This window comes from Lygodium microphyllum, chromosome 11 (assembly GCF_053477565.2).
Source record: "Lygodium microphyllum isolate KBCC chromosome 11, Lygodium_microphyllum_v1.1.10, whole genome shotgun sequence".
NCBI lineage: Eukaryota > Viridiplantae > Streptophyta > Polypodiopsida > Schizaeales > Lygodiaceae > Lygodium > Lygodium microphyllum.
The window spans coordinates 92,062,175-92,078,415 of NC_141145.1; the positions used below are offsets into that span (position 1 = coordinate 92,062,175).

General features: G+C 40.1%; 1 protein-coding gene across 5 annotated transcripts; it reads right to left on the minus strand.

Moving 5' to 3' along the window:
- Positions 1 to 1,090: 1,090 nt before the first annotated feature.
- Positions 1,091 to 13,448, minus strand: LOC148029079 (RPM1-interacting protein 4-like). Of its 5 annotated transcripts, XR_015692375.1 has the most exons (5): positions 12,958 to 13,246; positions 10,472 to 11,092; positions 10,140 to 10,343; positions 2,475 to 4,967; positions 1,442 to 2,327 (listed from the first exon to the last, which is right to left on the minus strand). XR_015692375.1 is itself a non-coding variant. In XM_087687839.1 (4 exons), exons 1-4 carry the CDS (start codon positions 13,296 to 13,298, stop codon positions 1,342 to 1,344), a joined length of 879 nt encoding a protein of 292 aa, XP_087543965.1. In that variant the 5' UTR covers positions 13,299 to 13,448; the 3' UTR covers positions 1,091 to 1,341. The 5 variants fall into 5 exon arrangements, 4 of the variants coding, with proteins under 4 accessions (XP_087543965.1, XP_087543963.1, XP_087543966.1 ...); XM_087687839.1 differs by lacking the exons at positions 1,442 to 2,327; positions 2,475 to 4,967; positions 12,958 to 13,246 and adding exons at positions 1,091 to 1,389; positions 13,293 to 13,448; XM_087687837.1 differs by lacking the exons at positions 1,442 to 2,327; positions 2,475 to 4,967 and adding an exon at positions 1,091 to 1,389 and having other exon boundaries at positions 12,958 to 13,243.
- Positions 13,449 to 16,241: the final 2,793 nt, after the last annotated feature.

Sequence of the window (16,241 nt, forward strand, 5' to 3'; positions counted from 1 at the left end):
CAAACTTCACCGATCAATGTTTCCACTTTAACTAACTTTGAAAGCATGTGCTATAGTATGTTTATTATTACTACTCTAATACAACATACACTATATGTCAAAATTTCTTCTTGTTTGTGTATGTTTTGTTAGCTTATTCTTGCCAAAGAAAAAGTGTGTTGCACATATACTAGCAATAATACCATAGAGGAGATTGTGTATGTCAAATTCTCGTAATAGAAACATTGTCAACATGAAGAAAGTATTTTAATCCAAAGGCCAAATGAGCAATCCTTTCAAAAGCATTGATCACTTTTCAGTGCATTTATTGCCTTAACTTTGAGACATCAATCAAGGGTTGATGCTTTCAATAGTCCATATTTTTGACAATATATCTAACCATCTTCAAGAGTTGCTTGTGTCCATCATATTGTATGCCAACAATACAACAAAGAAGCATCACTTAGTGCCCCTCTTTGGAATTGTGGGCATTTCAAGTGCTAAAAATTCTACAAGTGATGTCGAGTATTTGTGTTTAAAAGTGGTTGAGTGCAATTATTGCAACTTCTCTTTAAACCATACCTACGAGTCCAAATGTTTTTTAACTTTTAATGGGTAGGTGTTAGTATGGTCCCTTGTTCATTAGCATTTTCCTTTTCCGTATTGGGATTGGTCATGTTGTCAAAGTGTACATTTAAAACACTTGCTTTTTAGACCTAATCATGTTTTTTCAATATATCTAGTTATTTAGTAATTCTAGATGGAGATTGAGGCTGAAGCAAATGTGATACCTAGTCAATATTGATAACTAGGTAACATCAATAACTACAAAAAGAAGCTCTTGCAATCCCTATTAATTACTCTAGCATTGGAAGTAATAGAAAACGGTAACGTGATATCATTGCGCATTTAACTTCCAAGAACTTATTTATACAAGCAACGCTTCTGTTGCATCAACGACAACACCACCTTCACTTTGATTAGTTGCTTCTTGTTTTGGTTGGCCGTGCAAATGAATTGGATGATATCACTTACATGTGAAATTTGACATGTTTTCATAAATATGATCCACTTATCAAGCTTTAAACTCAGTAAGAAGACAATTGTGAGGAGGCAATTCTTTTAACAAGCACAATTTATGAATACAATCAGTTTATACGACTCAAACTACAAGTATTAATGCCATCGCAATGTATAATGCAATCACTTTACATGTAAATGTCCGTAGACACTCAAACAAGTATCATCTTGCTTTCATGTGTGGGCCAGATCCACTCAAACATATTGAAATAATATTTGCCTTACTGTGGATGAAATTGTGCTCCATTTAAAGAATCGAGTATAGAACTTCATCTGGCAAGATCATGACTGCACTGAAGTATTTCGACAACAAAGCAGGCTCCACAGTCCCTATTACAACAAAAAGTATAATTAGTAGTTCTTTTGAAAACACTGAGAAAATATTTTCCTAAGAATTTCACTTCTCATTTATATGTCAAACCCACAAAAAAACATTTTGGTCACATCAAGTGTGAAATATGAACAAAAAGTGAGTGTGCCAAAATAAAAGAACAAGAGAGCACATATTCAAACATGCACAAGAGAGATGTAACATCAAAGTAGCATGAGGAAACGAATATAGGAATATAGCTAGCTTATTATAATACTTCCACGCAATTAAAAGTTAATTGGTTAGTTCGAAAGCTAGTTAATCAATTAATAAGTTAGTAGAGTTACTAACTAAAGACTAACTAAAGTAAAAACTAACGTTAATAACTAACAATTTTTATTTAATTAAAAAAACCGAGAAATCGTAACCCAACATTTTTTTCAAATTGACAAGGACTGTAGCCACCCATTACGAAAGTTACAACATGAGCGAGAGTTATAAGTCATATTAATCACTAGTGTTAATGTGTACAGTATAGATGGTTCAAAAATACTAGATTTTTTAACAAAGCTAGCATATTTTTTATATTTTGGATATTATTTATTGTAAATATTCTAAAAAGCCATGGAAATTTCCAAAACAGGATATCATGTAAAAAAAACAAGTGGCTTTTTCAACTAGTTTTGGAGATTTAATACAAAAAAGGAGGATTGGCAAAATCGCACACATTGCAATCGCAGTTTACAAGCAACAAACAGCACTTCGAACAGGAAGGAGTGATCTGGAAGATTCTGACCAAATATCTAAGGACTTTACCCTCCTTTTAGAGCCAGCAGAACCATCAAATTTGTAATTTGAGCATCACATTGCATTTTAGAAGTTTCAGATTGCTGATTTTGCCAGGATCCTCTCCATAAAAAGCTCCTCTTCTCAGCACAACCTTTCTTCTCTAATTTAGCTATAAATAAAAGACATGGGGAGCAATTTAGAGAAGCACAAGGAAACCCCAAGAGACTACAAGAGGGAGGTAGAGAGGGAGGTAGAAGGATACCCCTCCAAGAGGCTACGAGACGGAGCTAGAGAGAGAGAGAGAGAGAGGAGTTACCCCGAGAGGCTGCAAGGGAGAGTTAGCTCAACCTCCATGTCTCGATCTTCGACTAAGCCATCTTCTCTTACGCTCTCCCATCTCGAATTTATTCTGCCTTTCCTATCTCTCGAACACGCTTGCGAATAATGGGTCCAAAGCAACGAGATGAAAAGAACATGGGAACCACCGCAATCGGTCAAGCAATGGATATTGCCAAATATACGGGAGTGCCCGAGGTTGTCGGAGTGCTACTACCAACAGAACATCAGGTGTGACAAACGCAAGTGCGAGCAAAGACGAAATTCCCAATGTCATCGTGCCAAACCAAGTTATTCACTACTAGGTTATTATTTCACTACATAAAATAATAATGTTTATGCCAAATTTTTACATAAAATATTAGTCACTTGCACGAATTGACAATTTTATCTAAAGAGTATTAACACATGCATAAATGGTTAATTGCTATCTATGATTAGTAGTTAAATTAATCAAGATTATAATTCGTAAGATCATGATGAAAATAGTTGCATGAGGATATTGCACGAAATGAGTAAAAGACTATAAGCACACTTGAGATTAATAAAATAGCTCAATATATTGTCAATGCGACAAGATTAAGGTTGATTAACACTTGTTATAAAAAGTGAATGTCTATTTAAGGGTCTTGTAAATCATCTCGTTAAATTATTATCGCAATATTTTTTTTAAAGAAAAATTACTTATGTTGGGTAAGTTAGTGCCAAACGGAAAGTTCATGTCTTGCTTAACCTATTGTAAGAGATGTACTCCACTTCTTTATGGGAAGAAGAATCCTCATTAGAATGTAAGGTTACCTTAGGATAAGGTTTACCTTGGCTATATGAAGTTGTGAGTTGCACGATGGTATGATTGTCATTGCATCATTTGATATACGTTTGAAAGGACTGTTTGTGTTTACTTGAATCTAAATCTCTGATTAAAAACAATGACAAGCATGATAAAAGGAAAGGTCACACTAGGCTATCCCCAAGCTAGCTGCAAGACCTTATTCCAAGGGGGTCATGATTATTGTTTCGAGAGGCTTAGATCGACTTTGTAGCAAAAGGTATCTCCATAGGGATAGTCTCGAGCAATAGGAAATATGGGTACCAAGGGGAGATCTGGCCGTAAATTCTACATTACTCTTAGAATCTGACGAGCCCCTTCATGACCCAGAATGGGATCCTGGAACCCGAAATACTAGTTACAAGGGTGGAATCTTGGTGGACAAAATACCCTCAAGAAATTTTCTATATATCTTTCGTAGGGTCAAAAAGATGAAAATTGTAATAAAATTTCAATATAATAAAGAAATTTATTTTACTCGAGGATTGTTTGAATTGTATGCGTATCTATGAAATAAATTATGTGAAGAAACATGTGATTTAACGGACTAATCAAGGAAACTAATTGTATATGCTCCAATAAATGTGATGTAAGTAATTAAAAAACTAAAGATGATTCCGTCATCAAAGGAAAGCTGGTGGATGTAACCTCCGAGGGCGAGTCCGTCTAATAGTAAGGTGGTCCCGGTTAGTTGGGAACTTTTCTAAATCGACGATAGAAATAAAAAGATGATAAATTGACCAACTAGTTGTTAGGTAGAATCGACTTGCATTGTTTTACGGGGTCGGAATGGAATTTTGCCTTATGGGCAGGAGAGTTGACGTATCACACTCCCCTCCGTCTCCCATTCTCTTTGAGCCAAGTGCAATGGCAAGTCCGCTTCAGTTCGAGTAATCTTGTAGAAAGTGGAAACTCGAAATCTTGTAGAAAGTGGAGACCCATCTAATTTTAGAAACCCAAAAATTTAAATCGGTCCCAATGGGTTCGATCGGAACACTTCTCTTGCAAATGTAGACTCATTGGAATATAAGTGGCAAACCCCGCGATGTTCCAAGGGAAACCAAGCGGCGTCATTTAAAAAACCTACTACTCATGGACTACAAAAAGATGCGCCTTGAAATGAACCTCATGGACACCTTACAATTGGTATCAGAGCGCACATTAGTATAGAGTTCAAGAAATCCGTCCTTTTTGTAGTTGTGGCAGCTAGAGCGACCTATGACTTTTACTCTATCAGCTAGAAAAATATTCGTAACTTCCTCATAGATATATTGGTTTAGTTTGATCTTCTTGCCTCTAAAATACAGGATTGAGTTTGCACTGGCCTCATAAAATAGATAAATCTCGACAGCTTTAAGATCTTCCATACATTTTATCCTTAATCTATCTAGCTTGAATCGATATAGCAGTATCCTCCGCTAATCATTCACCATCTTTCACAATATAGAGGTGAGGGGTTGTACAACTGATCTAATATCCGCATTATCTGAATTCTCCAAGCAAAACTCGATGAATGCATAGCTGACATAAACATTACTCCGAAGATCAAGAATCGTTTCCAAGATTCGTTACTCTCAGAATCCAAGTTACTTCATAAAGGATGTATCAGAATGTCATGCTTAGATTGTAGTAGCGAATCCTTTTCTGAAAAAAATAAGATAAACTTGTGAGCTATCCGATTACCTTGTATATCCGTTGTAATAAAGATTCATTGATACTTTATCAATCTGAGAAATAATGGATCCTTATTTTCCCTTAGAACCTCTAAAATTGTAATTTAACTTTAGCAATGGAAAGAGAGTTTTATTTGAAATTTGTTTCAATAAATTAAGCGAGAAATAATTTGAATATCGAACTGTCCCAGCCAACCAAGTCATAATAGCTAAGCTAAAATTAATTGGTGAAGCTCAACTCTAGTGGAAGCAGTGGTGCCGAGATAAGGTAACCATGAAAATACCATTACTTGGGATTTGCTGAAAGAAGCTGTAAGAGGAAGATATTTATCTCTAGCTTATCGCACCCAGAAGATGAATGAGTTCTTTAATTTAAAAAGAGATAGAGGGCAGCACTTGTTTCTCTCATAGGACAAGTACATTAGCAAAGTACTTGACAAATTTAATATGGCTTATGCTGAGCCTCTTGGTGTGTTCTTCTATCAATTTGTGCTTTGTTGTACAGTGTTATTTGTGTTTTTGTGTTAGGGTATTTTCTTCACGGGCTATTCATGACCTACACCATTAGGGTTTGAAAGGAAGAAGCGATGAAGAAAGGAGCTTGAATGAAAGGTATTTTGGTCATGAAATTGATGATTATCCTTGCTAAAGAAGGCATAGATCTTTAGAGCAAGGCACGGGCCTGAAATAGAGGACTGAAGTACTAGAAAATTAGTGCAAATTGCGTCAATTTACTGCTGACCATGTGATAGTTGATTCCCTAACCAATGATAGTAGAAATACTCAATAAAGTGTGTAGAATCAGTGGAAAACACTAGCTGATAATCTTGATGCCTAAAGAGAAAGAACTTGAAGCAAATCCACCATGGGAGCTGAAAGAAACTTACATGAAGAAGACGACTCTCTCTCTCCAAAAAGTAACCACATTTTGTTCTTCTCCTAAGTCTGGTTAATCCCTCTTTTACCAAGATACCTTCAAAATAGGATGCACGACCTACCATTTTAGCCACGGTTTGGCTAAATCTCTCCAAGATCTAACAAAGCCCCAAGTTTAATCTCTACTCCATTTAGAATGCCTACAAGCGCCTTTTGTGTGGCTCTTGTACCTAATGTCCAAGATTTAACGGTGGAAAATTAAAGAAAATGTCTGAAAATGAGAAAATCAAATGGATCAAAAGCTTAAGCTCGGATACCACTTGTCATGAAGTGAATTAGGAGAGAGAAGGCAAGAGAGAGAAAGACTGCTGAATAAGAGAGAAAGGCTATAGGAAGAGAGAAAAAATAGAGAGAGATGCGAGAAACAATTGAAGAAAAGAGAGACACAGAAAAGAAAAGAAGATGACAACCATAAAAGCTGTGAGGAGATAAGAGTGTTCTACACCAATCTTTTCACCTCTCATATAGGGGAGACTATCACTTAGGAGAAGCTAATCCCATTGGTGCATGAGGTAAGATGCGCATCGCTGGGAGACAAAGGCACCCACATTATGGATCTAGCCACTTTATTACTAATTATGGCCCCAGTTTGCCTATTTATAGGCGGCCTACCCTCTCTCTCACTATCCATCATTGATCCTTTGTGATCAGCCAACCCTCTTCAATTTTCTCATCCCCTTGCTACTCTCTAGTGCCACGTAGAGTTGCATGGTGGTGCTGACCATTGCAACCTTGTATCCTTCAACCATTGTAGTCAAATTAATCCTTCTCTCCCCTGCATTCTCTTTCAGCCTCATTCTTCTCTCTGTGTTCATTTCCTTCCTGCTATGCATTCTCACAAGAACTCCAAACCACTTGGACCCAACAGATCAGCCACAAACATTCGGCACTTTCCCTCTTCATCTCCTCCTCCACCCTAGTGAATGTCCTCAGCTCGAGATTCCATGTCAAGATCCACATCTTTTTCCTCCCTTACCCGTCCTATGTGCTGATTAAGGAATTCAATGTTGATGCCACAAGAAGTCTGCATTGTCCGCTTCTACTGGTCCACAGCACACCCTGTGCAGATCAATACAGCATAGGTCTGCAAAACTCCCCACACTTGCCTTCAGATCTGCCCCAGGAGCACACAGGCCAACTGCAAGACATGCAGCTAATCTGTACTCTAAATCTGATCATGACCTGCCCTGAACCTACACCTGTCTGAGAACTTGGTCGTGGCCTACCCTGAAGCTGATCATAACCTGCCCTGAACCTGGTCATGACCTGCCCTGAACCTGCACCCTGAGAGCAGACCGGCCCTGAATCTCGATTCCTGCCTTGTATCAGGTCATGGCCCATGAATCTGGGCCTTCAATCTGCACCTTGCCTGGACACTGATCGTGACCTCTGCCTCAGCATTGATCATGACCTAGACTGCACCACCTGCTGCACAACAGCAGTCATGTCTGCTGGTTCTGCAAAGATGTGGCAACAGCATAGAGGAGCTTTAGGGAGCCTAGGTGACATGCCCATTGAGGACCCAGGGATATGGCAGGCTTATGCAAAGCACCTATATGATGTACCACACCAGCCTCCCATACCACAGCCAGCAAAGCCACACCCCACATCACCGACCACCTTCACAACTGGCATGGTGGAGCAGGCTACTAGGAGGCTACAGCATGGACGAGCTCGCAATCACACATACACAAGGGGAGCATCTCATTAATGCAGCAGAGGTTCTTGCACCATCATTGCTCATCTGTTCAATAGGTCCTTGGCAGAAGGTTTCCCAAACGAGTGGACTATGCACACCATTGTGCCTATCCATAAGGCTGGGTATTTCTTTGATCCAGGGAACTACCAGATCAGCATGATTGGTCATTTGTTGGCGAAGTTATATGGAGCAATGATGGAGGCGGAGCTGAGCGCCTATGCAAAGCAAAAGTCTATGCAAGGAGCAGGACAAGCAGGTTTCAAACAGGGCTTCTCCCCAGTGGACCATATTTTCACCATGAGATGCATGATTGAGCAGGCCTGAAGTAGGAGACAGAGACTATACTACTGCTTTGTGGACTTCCACAAAGCTTGGGTGCCGAGGAACACATTACTACAGCATCTGTTGACTCTTGGGGTGCCATCAAACATGATATGGGGCAGGCATATATGCTGAAACCAGCCTCCTTCTTGGAAAGGGTGGTAATTCCCTAATTAAGCACTTAATTACAGCAATTAGCAAATGAACATAACTTAAAATGCACAAATTACCTCAATAATCTCGGACATTGGACACCCTGTTGGCCCCAAAATTGGCACCCCTTTTGGTATTTCTTTAACTTGATTGCTAATAGAATGAGTAAAAGCTGGGATTTACAATCTCCTTTGTTGTTCCAAAAGCCTCTTTGCTATAGCAACAATCAACAATCAATTCGGGCCAATTGCCCCTTAAGTTTTCACCCAGGACTTACACGAATGGAACCTCCAACTAGCCAAATGCTACCCCAAATTACAATGAATGGGCTAGCATCTAAATTCCCTAACAATTATACAAATTTCAGGTGCTAAATTCAGTATACAATGCCTTCACCAATTGGCACGGGTCCAGAGGTGGCTGTCAAACCCTAGTTTCTGCAAAAATTTAGGGTTTACAGCAAAGATCTCTCTACTGTCCACCAAATTTGGCTGAGATCTGCTCAAAATGGCTGAGAAACGCTGAGATCTCGAGAATGGGTCGGAGAACGTGAGAGAGAGCCAAGATGAGAGAGAAATCTGATTTTCTTCATGAGAAAACCTTAAATTCTACCTGATGCCTGCTCCAGCCTGCATTTAATGCAGTCACCTACTGCCAAACACCTCCAAAATGCTGACACCTAATCAACAATGTTGTTGCCAATCCCTAGGACGTGACTTCTACACATCAACCTAGGTCCTCATCTTCCACACATCAACCTAGGTCCGCAAAGGATCATCCTTCGTTCTAGAGAATGGGTTCATTACTAGATCATTGTACATGGATTGCTACATGCCACAGGCCATGCGAGTTACCATAGGTTGGCTCAAAGTGTCATCACAGTAGCTGGAGATAGAGACACGTAGGGCCTCATGAGTACCGAGGGAGGAGAGGATATGCCAATTGTGACATGAGGAGGTGGAGACAAAAAGCACTTCTTATGCAAGTGTAGTGTCTGTGCCCAAATACGAGAGACATTGTTTTTGGGGCAACAAACTATACAATCAATGATGAGCACATCAGATCAGAAATATTTGGGACGATACATATTAGAGATCTAGAGAGTCAGAGCATCCATCCTAGTAGTAGGAACAAGGGATAGAGCACGACACACAATCTTGATAAAGTTCTATCAGGGAGCTACATCGATTAGGGGACATAGTACATACAAATCCAAGGATTGGGAGACTAAGAGGGTTGTTGCTATAGAGAGAATAGGAGACTAGGGCCAGACGATGACCTAGTGCATTTAGCAGGAGAAGACCATACCCCCACCAGCCAAATGTCATCCAGATTCAACAATGGCATGAGATATACCTGGCCCACCAAGCCAACACTTGCCTCCGCGAGCTACTCATGAGCTTGTTCCAGGAGCCCCCACCCAGCTATCACATTTTACATCCCCCTTACTCACTGGATGGCGCTAGATCTGCATGGCATCATTGTATCTCACATGCATATAGGCTCACATCCCCAGATAGACATACTTGTATCCATTGAGGGCTTGCCTAGATGATGATGTCTACACTTATTGCGCATTTAGATAGGATTTTCATTCACTTTTCACTTTCATGATATCATGAGGATATTCCTTTGCACATGGATATGTCTCATGGGCCAATTCGTTCTTTAATAGATGTTAATATATCTTTCTTTCTCTCTCTATGCGTGCCCATGGGCATGCGCATGTGTTACATGGCATTTGTATCCACATGCATGAGTACTAGATATGCACATTTATGGATCCTATAACTAAAGGCGAACGTATTTCATGCCAAAATAAGAGCCATTCTTAAGGTAAGGACAAAATGTTTAGCATGATAATAACAATCATAAATGTTTGACATCATATTGTGTGATTTAGCATAGATGGATAGCATTCTGATTCCACCTTCATCAGAATGCTATCCCAACTATAAGTTCCTGCTGCATTAACAAAAATCATGGAAATGTAAGAACCTTGACAATTCTGTTACATGATGTAGAAAGACTTACACTTGACTTCTTTCCTGAGAAGCTTGGTTTGTACAAATCTTCTTCAACTTTGTGGACAGCACCATGCTTTTGCATATAAGAATCTTGAACAGCTTTCGCTTTTTTCTCATCCCGAGCCTTATCAAATATAACAGTGAACTCAAGTTCAGATGCCGGAGTATTGGCATCCCAGTCACCGAACTTTGGCAAAACTCTGTTAGGCTTCTATTGCCAAAAAGAACCAAAGAAGATAATATGCACTACTCAGAATCAACAGGGTTTATAGCGATGCACTGAACAATGTTTGAATGCTTAACAAAAATACTGTGGCCTGCATAGAGTAGATTCCTCACCATTTCATTACCAGATCTTTTTTGAAGTTGCTGGTGCACCCTAGCTCCTCTGTCACTCTTAGGAGAGCTTCCACCAGAATTCCTACTACCTCTTCCTGGGTAACCTTGATATGAAGAAGCCTTGGAACCCTGCTTTCCCCACTCATGTCTCACAAAGTGTTCATCCCTATGGCCAATATACTGTCTGCTTTGTAGCGAGTTGTTAGAGGACATCGACCGCCGTGATACTACCGGAGACTCACTTCCAGCAGCATAATGTGATTCTGTAAAAATATGATCTGCAATCTGCTCTAAAGAAGACCTTCTGCTGGATGTTGAATTGCTTCGGTTGTGTATGTCTGCAGCATTTCTCCAAGGATCAGCTTCTTCTTGGACATATCTTTTCATAGAATGCTGCTCTTTCACCATATGCCCAACTTTTTGAAATTTGTTTTCTGTTTGAGGTTGAATGGTCGGCCTGTTTCTTTGAGAATGCATAAAGTCATAACCATAAATTACAGGTTCATCTGATTGTGCCGGTTTGCTATCCTTCATTGCTCTTACTTTTTCAAAAACTGTAGTGTAAGGAACTTCTGCACCCATGTCCCAGTTCCCAAAGCTGGGAACAACCGGCCTGGCCGCCTGCTCAAAAAGAAGATTGACAACTTATATCCTGATACCTTCCCATGGTTCAATGAAGACAAAAAAAACACTCAAAACCTGTTAAAATGTTGGGTTATGGGTTCCAAATATGACTGCAAATTATCATTGTATATTTATACCGACTTGCTTTTATCAAGTCAAGATGTGAATGAGTATATATAACAGTGTCAATTAATCTTCTGAAGGCTAGTAGAGCGAGCCGGCATAACCTAACAGCCAAACTAATCCAAATGCATAAGCAATATGGCTTATTATGAATTTGCCATCAACTATTAAGTTGGAAGTTTGCTTCTTACTATAGGTCTGAGATCACTAATTCCAGTGGAGTGGCAACTAAATAGAGGCTCATACAGCAGCCCAACAGAGGATCTTTCTGCACTTGGCTGCATTTGATGAAGAAACCAGACTGACTGCTGTTAATAAGCCCTAAAAGCCAGCCCCTTAGCACTCTGTGAAGTGTGATCACACAATCACAGTAACCAGAAAACAATTGAAAACAGTGGAGATAATCAACAAAAACACAGCACAGTCCACTGCCCTTCCACAAAAAGGCTCAATATTCCTTGTGTCTCTCAATACAAGGTATCGGGTGAACTCTGATTGGATATGCATGACAAAAAGGTCAAAAAATGGAAGTCTTGAGTAAGTAAAGCCCTTCCCCAACTCCTGAAGTTTGAAGCTAGTTGTAAAATTACTTCTGCAGAAAAGCACTTAGCCATGCCTAAGTTGTACAGATAAACACAACTGGGATTGATTCTATGATACACTTAAGTCATGAACTCTGAAGACACTGGATTTTCAGAAGTGCAATTGCAGACTTTGTTGCCACCTTTAAGCGATTCGGATGTTGGCCAGACAATCCAAAATACGTCCTGCCTGCCATGAGCAGCTCATCAGTTCACACTGATAACAAACGGCCTCAATGAGGCACAAGTCATACTTTTGGTGAGCACCATTTACTTCAAGTATATGTCTCTGCAAATGACCAGTGACTCTGCTAGGACAAAGAAAGGACTGCCTAATCAATACTGAAGATTATTTAAGCATCATTAAACAAGCAAGCACTGTAGCAGAAGGATTCACCTATGTCTAAAGTTGCAAATTCACCAACTAGCTTTGACATATTTATCTGCACTGAAGTCTGAAGGTACGAGGGTAAGAGGAAGCATGTCGACAGCAAGTACAATCCCAAGTTTCTAGCAGTACGCAAAGAGAATCAGGTGATTTGTCTATGGGATTCTAATCAACTTTTCAGAGACCCGTAAGTTGCAAAGGTGCACAATGATCTGCTTCACCTGAGAACAGGAGCCATGTGACGTCAGACCCTTTCCGGATAAAAATTTAGCTCTTTACTGAATGATGCATTAGGCATTCACAAATTATCCTCATTTGCTGACACAGTAGACCTTTGGAATCTAGAATGAAAATTGGTCTGCATGCTGACATGGAGGATGTCTTGCACTGGTTAACGAGTGGCTTGGCAGCCAGTCAGCCCTGCAAGAAGAATGGTGATCCACCCCTAACCGGCTCCAAACTCTAGACCCACCCCACAGCACATTGATATAATACACCACCTTATCACGAATGCACATGATGAAAAGAATGCACTCTCCCATTTATGTTTGCAAATTGTGATCAAAACGACAGGCCTGCTGGTGATAGCAGAAATGAACTGGCACCAGCACTGCACCGCTATGTGCAACAGTCACTATGCGGTGCACTTATATTCAAGAATGTTGATCATCTTGCATTAAAAAAGCACCAGTGCCAAATGCTGGCAACCATAACTGGAAAAGAAGCCGAAGGACAGAGTTTAATCACATCACAGTCACGATGCACTCCACCTTTATTCTAGAATGTTGACCATCTAGCATTAAAACAGCACCCATGCCAAATGCTGCCAACCATCAGTGGCAACGGAGCTGAAGGACAGAACCTAAGGACATCCTCGATGATAGTAAATGCCTACTGGCAATGTTTGCATTTCTCCACCATGAGCTCCAAAAATGTTAGCTGCTGCTGACAAAACTGGTGTTTGCAAAAATGAAGTGGGGTTCGTGTGACCGAGTCAAGGACCCAATTAAGCTTGCCACAAGCTCGGTGTCATAACGTCTGATGCTTAATTATGGCCATGTTTGCTACAACAAAACAAAGAGAAAAGAAATGGAAGGAAATGTACCGGCATGGCTGAAGCCAAGCTGCAAGTGCTCGCGAGGGAAAACAGCGAAAGCGTGTCCAAGCTCCGAAGAGAAAGCGACCGAGAGGTTGGGGGGTGTGAGTCGAGTGAGAGAGAGAGAGAGAGAGAGAGAGAGAGAGAGAGAGAGCGCACGAAAAGAGATAGAGACAAAGCAGGAAGAATGAGAGACGCAGAGAGGGTGATTAATCAGCTGGCCCCATAATAAGAAAGTGCCAGGTGAGTTCCGTCTTGTCAAGCCTGGCCCTTTTCATTCCTTGACAGTTAGTGCTCACAGAAGACTGCAATTATTTTAATATATCTTGGCTGACAATTAAAATTTCATGCCTAAATTTTGAAGGCTGCAAAGGGGTTGTACCCTTCCAAGGAACTTTGGCAGAGTCCCAAATATGTTAGAACTTAGAAGGGTTTCCCAAAGAGGCTCCATTTAATCTATTAAGTGCTCCTGTCAATCGATCTTGTGAAATTTCATCAACTATGTGCCCCTATGCAAAGTGCACCCATGCAACAAGCTCCAATTAATCAATTAAACGCACTTATTAGAACCTATGTGCCCGTATGCAAACCGTACCCAATTGAGGAATAATTTAAGAAACAACGCAGAATTTAGAGTGTGAAGATCAAAATCACTAGCATTGAGCAGTTTGTGTGTGAAAGCCGTCATACTCTTCAAAAATGAATGGTAGTAAATCTAGAATGCTCCAATCTTCTAAAAAATAAAAGAGGAGTTGCTCTAAAGCCATCCGAATGAAAAGTTGAGCAATCCTTCAAAATTGAGGCATGGCTAAAATTGGAACATTGCCTATTATTACAACTAGGCGCTCCGTGCCTAGACTCGCCAAGCGCCGGGGCGGGCGCGATTTTTACGGGCGGGGGCGGGTGTTGGACGCGTGGCACCCGTCCCCCACCTCTCCTTAACTAATAGTATAGATTTTTCGTGAAAGAGGAGATCAATAACTACTTTAGCTATGCAACAACTATTTCACAAAAATTTTAGACATAAATGAAATGGAAAATAAGAAGTTTGATCCTAAACATTTGATATTCAAGCCAAAATAGTGATGTTTTAGAGCCCCCTCCCCCTTAGAGGCTAGCATGCTAATAAGAACTAGCAAAAATGTTGAAAGGTCATGTCGAAGCTATTGGTGGGAAACTTGAAACATGTCGAAACTGCCTGCATGCAAGCAAAGTGAGTAGGGGAGGATGAGACACAATGAAACTTTGCATGGCCTAAGGTGCAAAAGGTTGGCACGGATGGCACAATGAGGTGGATGCCACATAGATGAAGGATAAGATGAGATCCATCATGCAAGCTTTTCACATCTAATATGCAAAGGATAAGCAATACAAGAAAACAAGTCCTTAATACCTCCCCTAAAAGGGTTCGTGCTATGGAGATGGGGCTTCCTATGGAAGTAATATGTTAGAAATATTACTTTCCTTTTAAGGGTATTCATTTTTATTTTATAGGTAAGATCCCTACAAATGATGAGTTTTCAAAATGGTTTCTTAGCCCCTATTAGGCTCATTGTAGCTTGGTCTATTGACACTTTGTGGGCAAAGGGTTTTATCAAGCTTTAGTGGATTCTCAAGTAGAGAGGAACGGGATTCTCTCGCATGCTATTGGGTTCAATGGCAAATTGGTTCATAGCATGATGTGGTCAACTACTTTCTCCCCTTAAGGAAGTATTATTATCAAAGCGTCCAGTGTGGGTGGCCTTCTCCAACCTCCACACTATTTTCAAATTGGAGTTGTGAGCTATTGTGTCGACTTTGGGGAAGGTAGTGTATGTGCCCCCTCTTACGTCCAACCCAAAGGGTGAAAGGAGGGCATGCATCTTATGAGACAAAATAATGGAGCCACAAGGGATCTTGGAGATACGCGATCAAAGAGGGCTTACTTTGTATGTCAAGTCATGTTTTCTAGCTTCCCCAATGTTTCTTATCTTTGGAAGCAATCAAGATATTTTCCTATACCCTACCCTTAGAAGAAAAAAGGAGAGGACTACAATAATGCTCAGTAATGATCAAAACGGGATGGAGAGCAATGAAGCAAAGCCAAAAATTGAAAACTAGAAGCAATGAAAAAGGCAACAATAATGTTAATCTAATTCTACCAATCTAATCACTATTGTGCCCAAAAAAGTCGTGATGCAAACCAGAGATGATAAATGTAAAAAGATGTAGGTGGAGAAAGTAAGCCCCTCCACCATTAACCATAATAAGGGAAAGGGAGGGAAGAATGGGATTATGCATGTAGGGAAGGAGAATGTCACAATGGATGATAGCTAGTGAAAGACTGGGAAGCAAAATAGCAAGATTTCCATCAAGAAGTTGGCAAGGAGTTCTCAATTTACTAGTATATATGCTCCTTTGGCTGATGTGTGGGTGAATCTCAATGATTAGAAGGAAATGGAAAAAATGTATTGGAGGTTTTCAATACTGACATGGAATGCAAAGGGATTATGTGCTATGGAGAGCTAGTTTGAAGTTTGTAGCCTAGTTAGAATCACATGTATTTGGAATTCAAGAGACAAAGTTAGGATTGGCTAACATGCTGGAGGTAAATTTCCTGGAGTATGGAGTCTTCTTCAACTCCTCATCAAGAGGGAGAGGAGGATTAATGACTGCAATCAAATAACAATTTAGCCCAATCTTGTTGATTGATGATGATGATGATTATGATAATATATTTGATGGGACAACTTTGGGTGTTGGGATTAAAATGAGTGGTGAGATAGTATTTTATATTCTTGCATATGGATCAAATGCTTTACACATGCAAGTGGAGAAGTGGAGCTAGATTAAGGACTATTTAGTATCAATGGTAGTTGTACTCTGTGATTGGAACATGATAGAAAATGCTAATGGCATGTCTCACAATTCTAGGAATAGAATTGGGGCAAAGAGGGAAGCATGTGAGACCTTGGTATG

Coding starts and splice junctions, on each gene's coding strand:
- LOC148029079 (XM_087687837.1), bottom strand. CDS start 13,002: ATGGGTGCTGTTTTAATGCTAGATGGTCAACATTCTAGAATAAAG. Junction 11,093..12,957: donor GTCAACATTCTAGAATAAAG/GTGGAGTGCATC, acceptor CTTTTTGAGCAG/GCGGCCAGGCCGGTTGTTCC. Junction 1,390..10,139: donor TCTCAGGAAAGAAGTCAAGT/GTAAGTCTTTCT, acceptor TTGTTGTAATAG/GGACTGTGGAGCCTGCTTTG.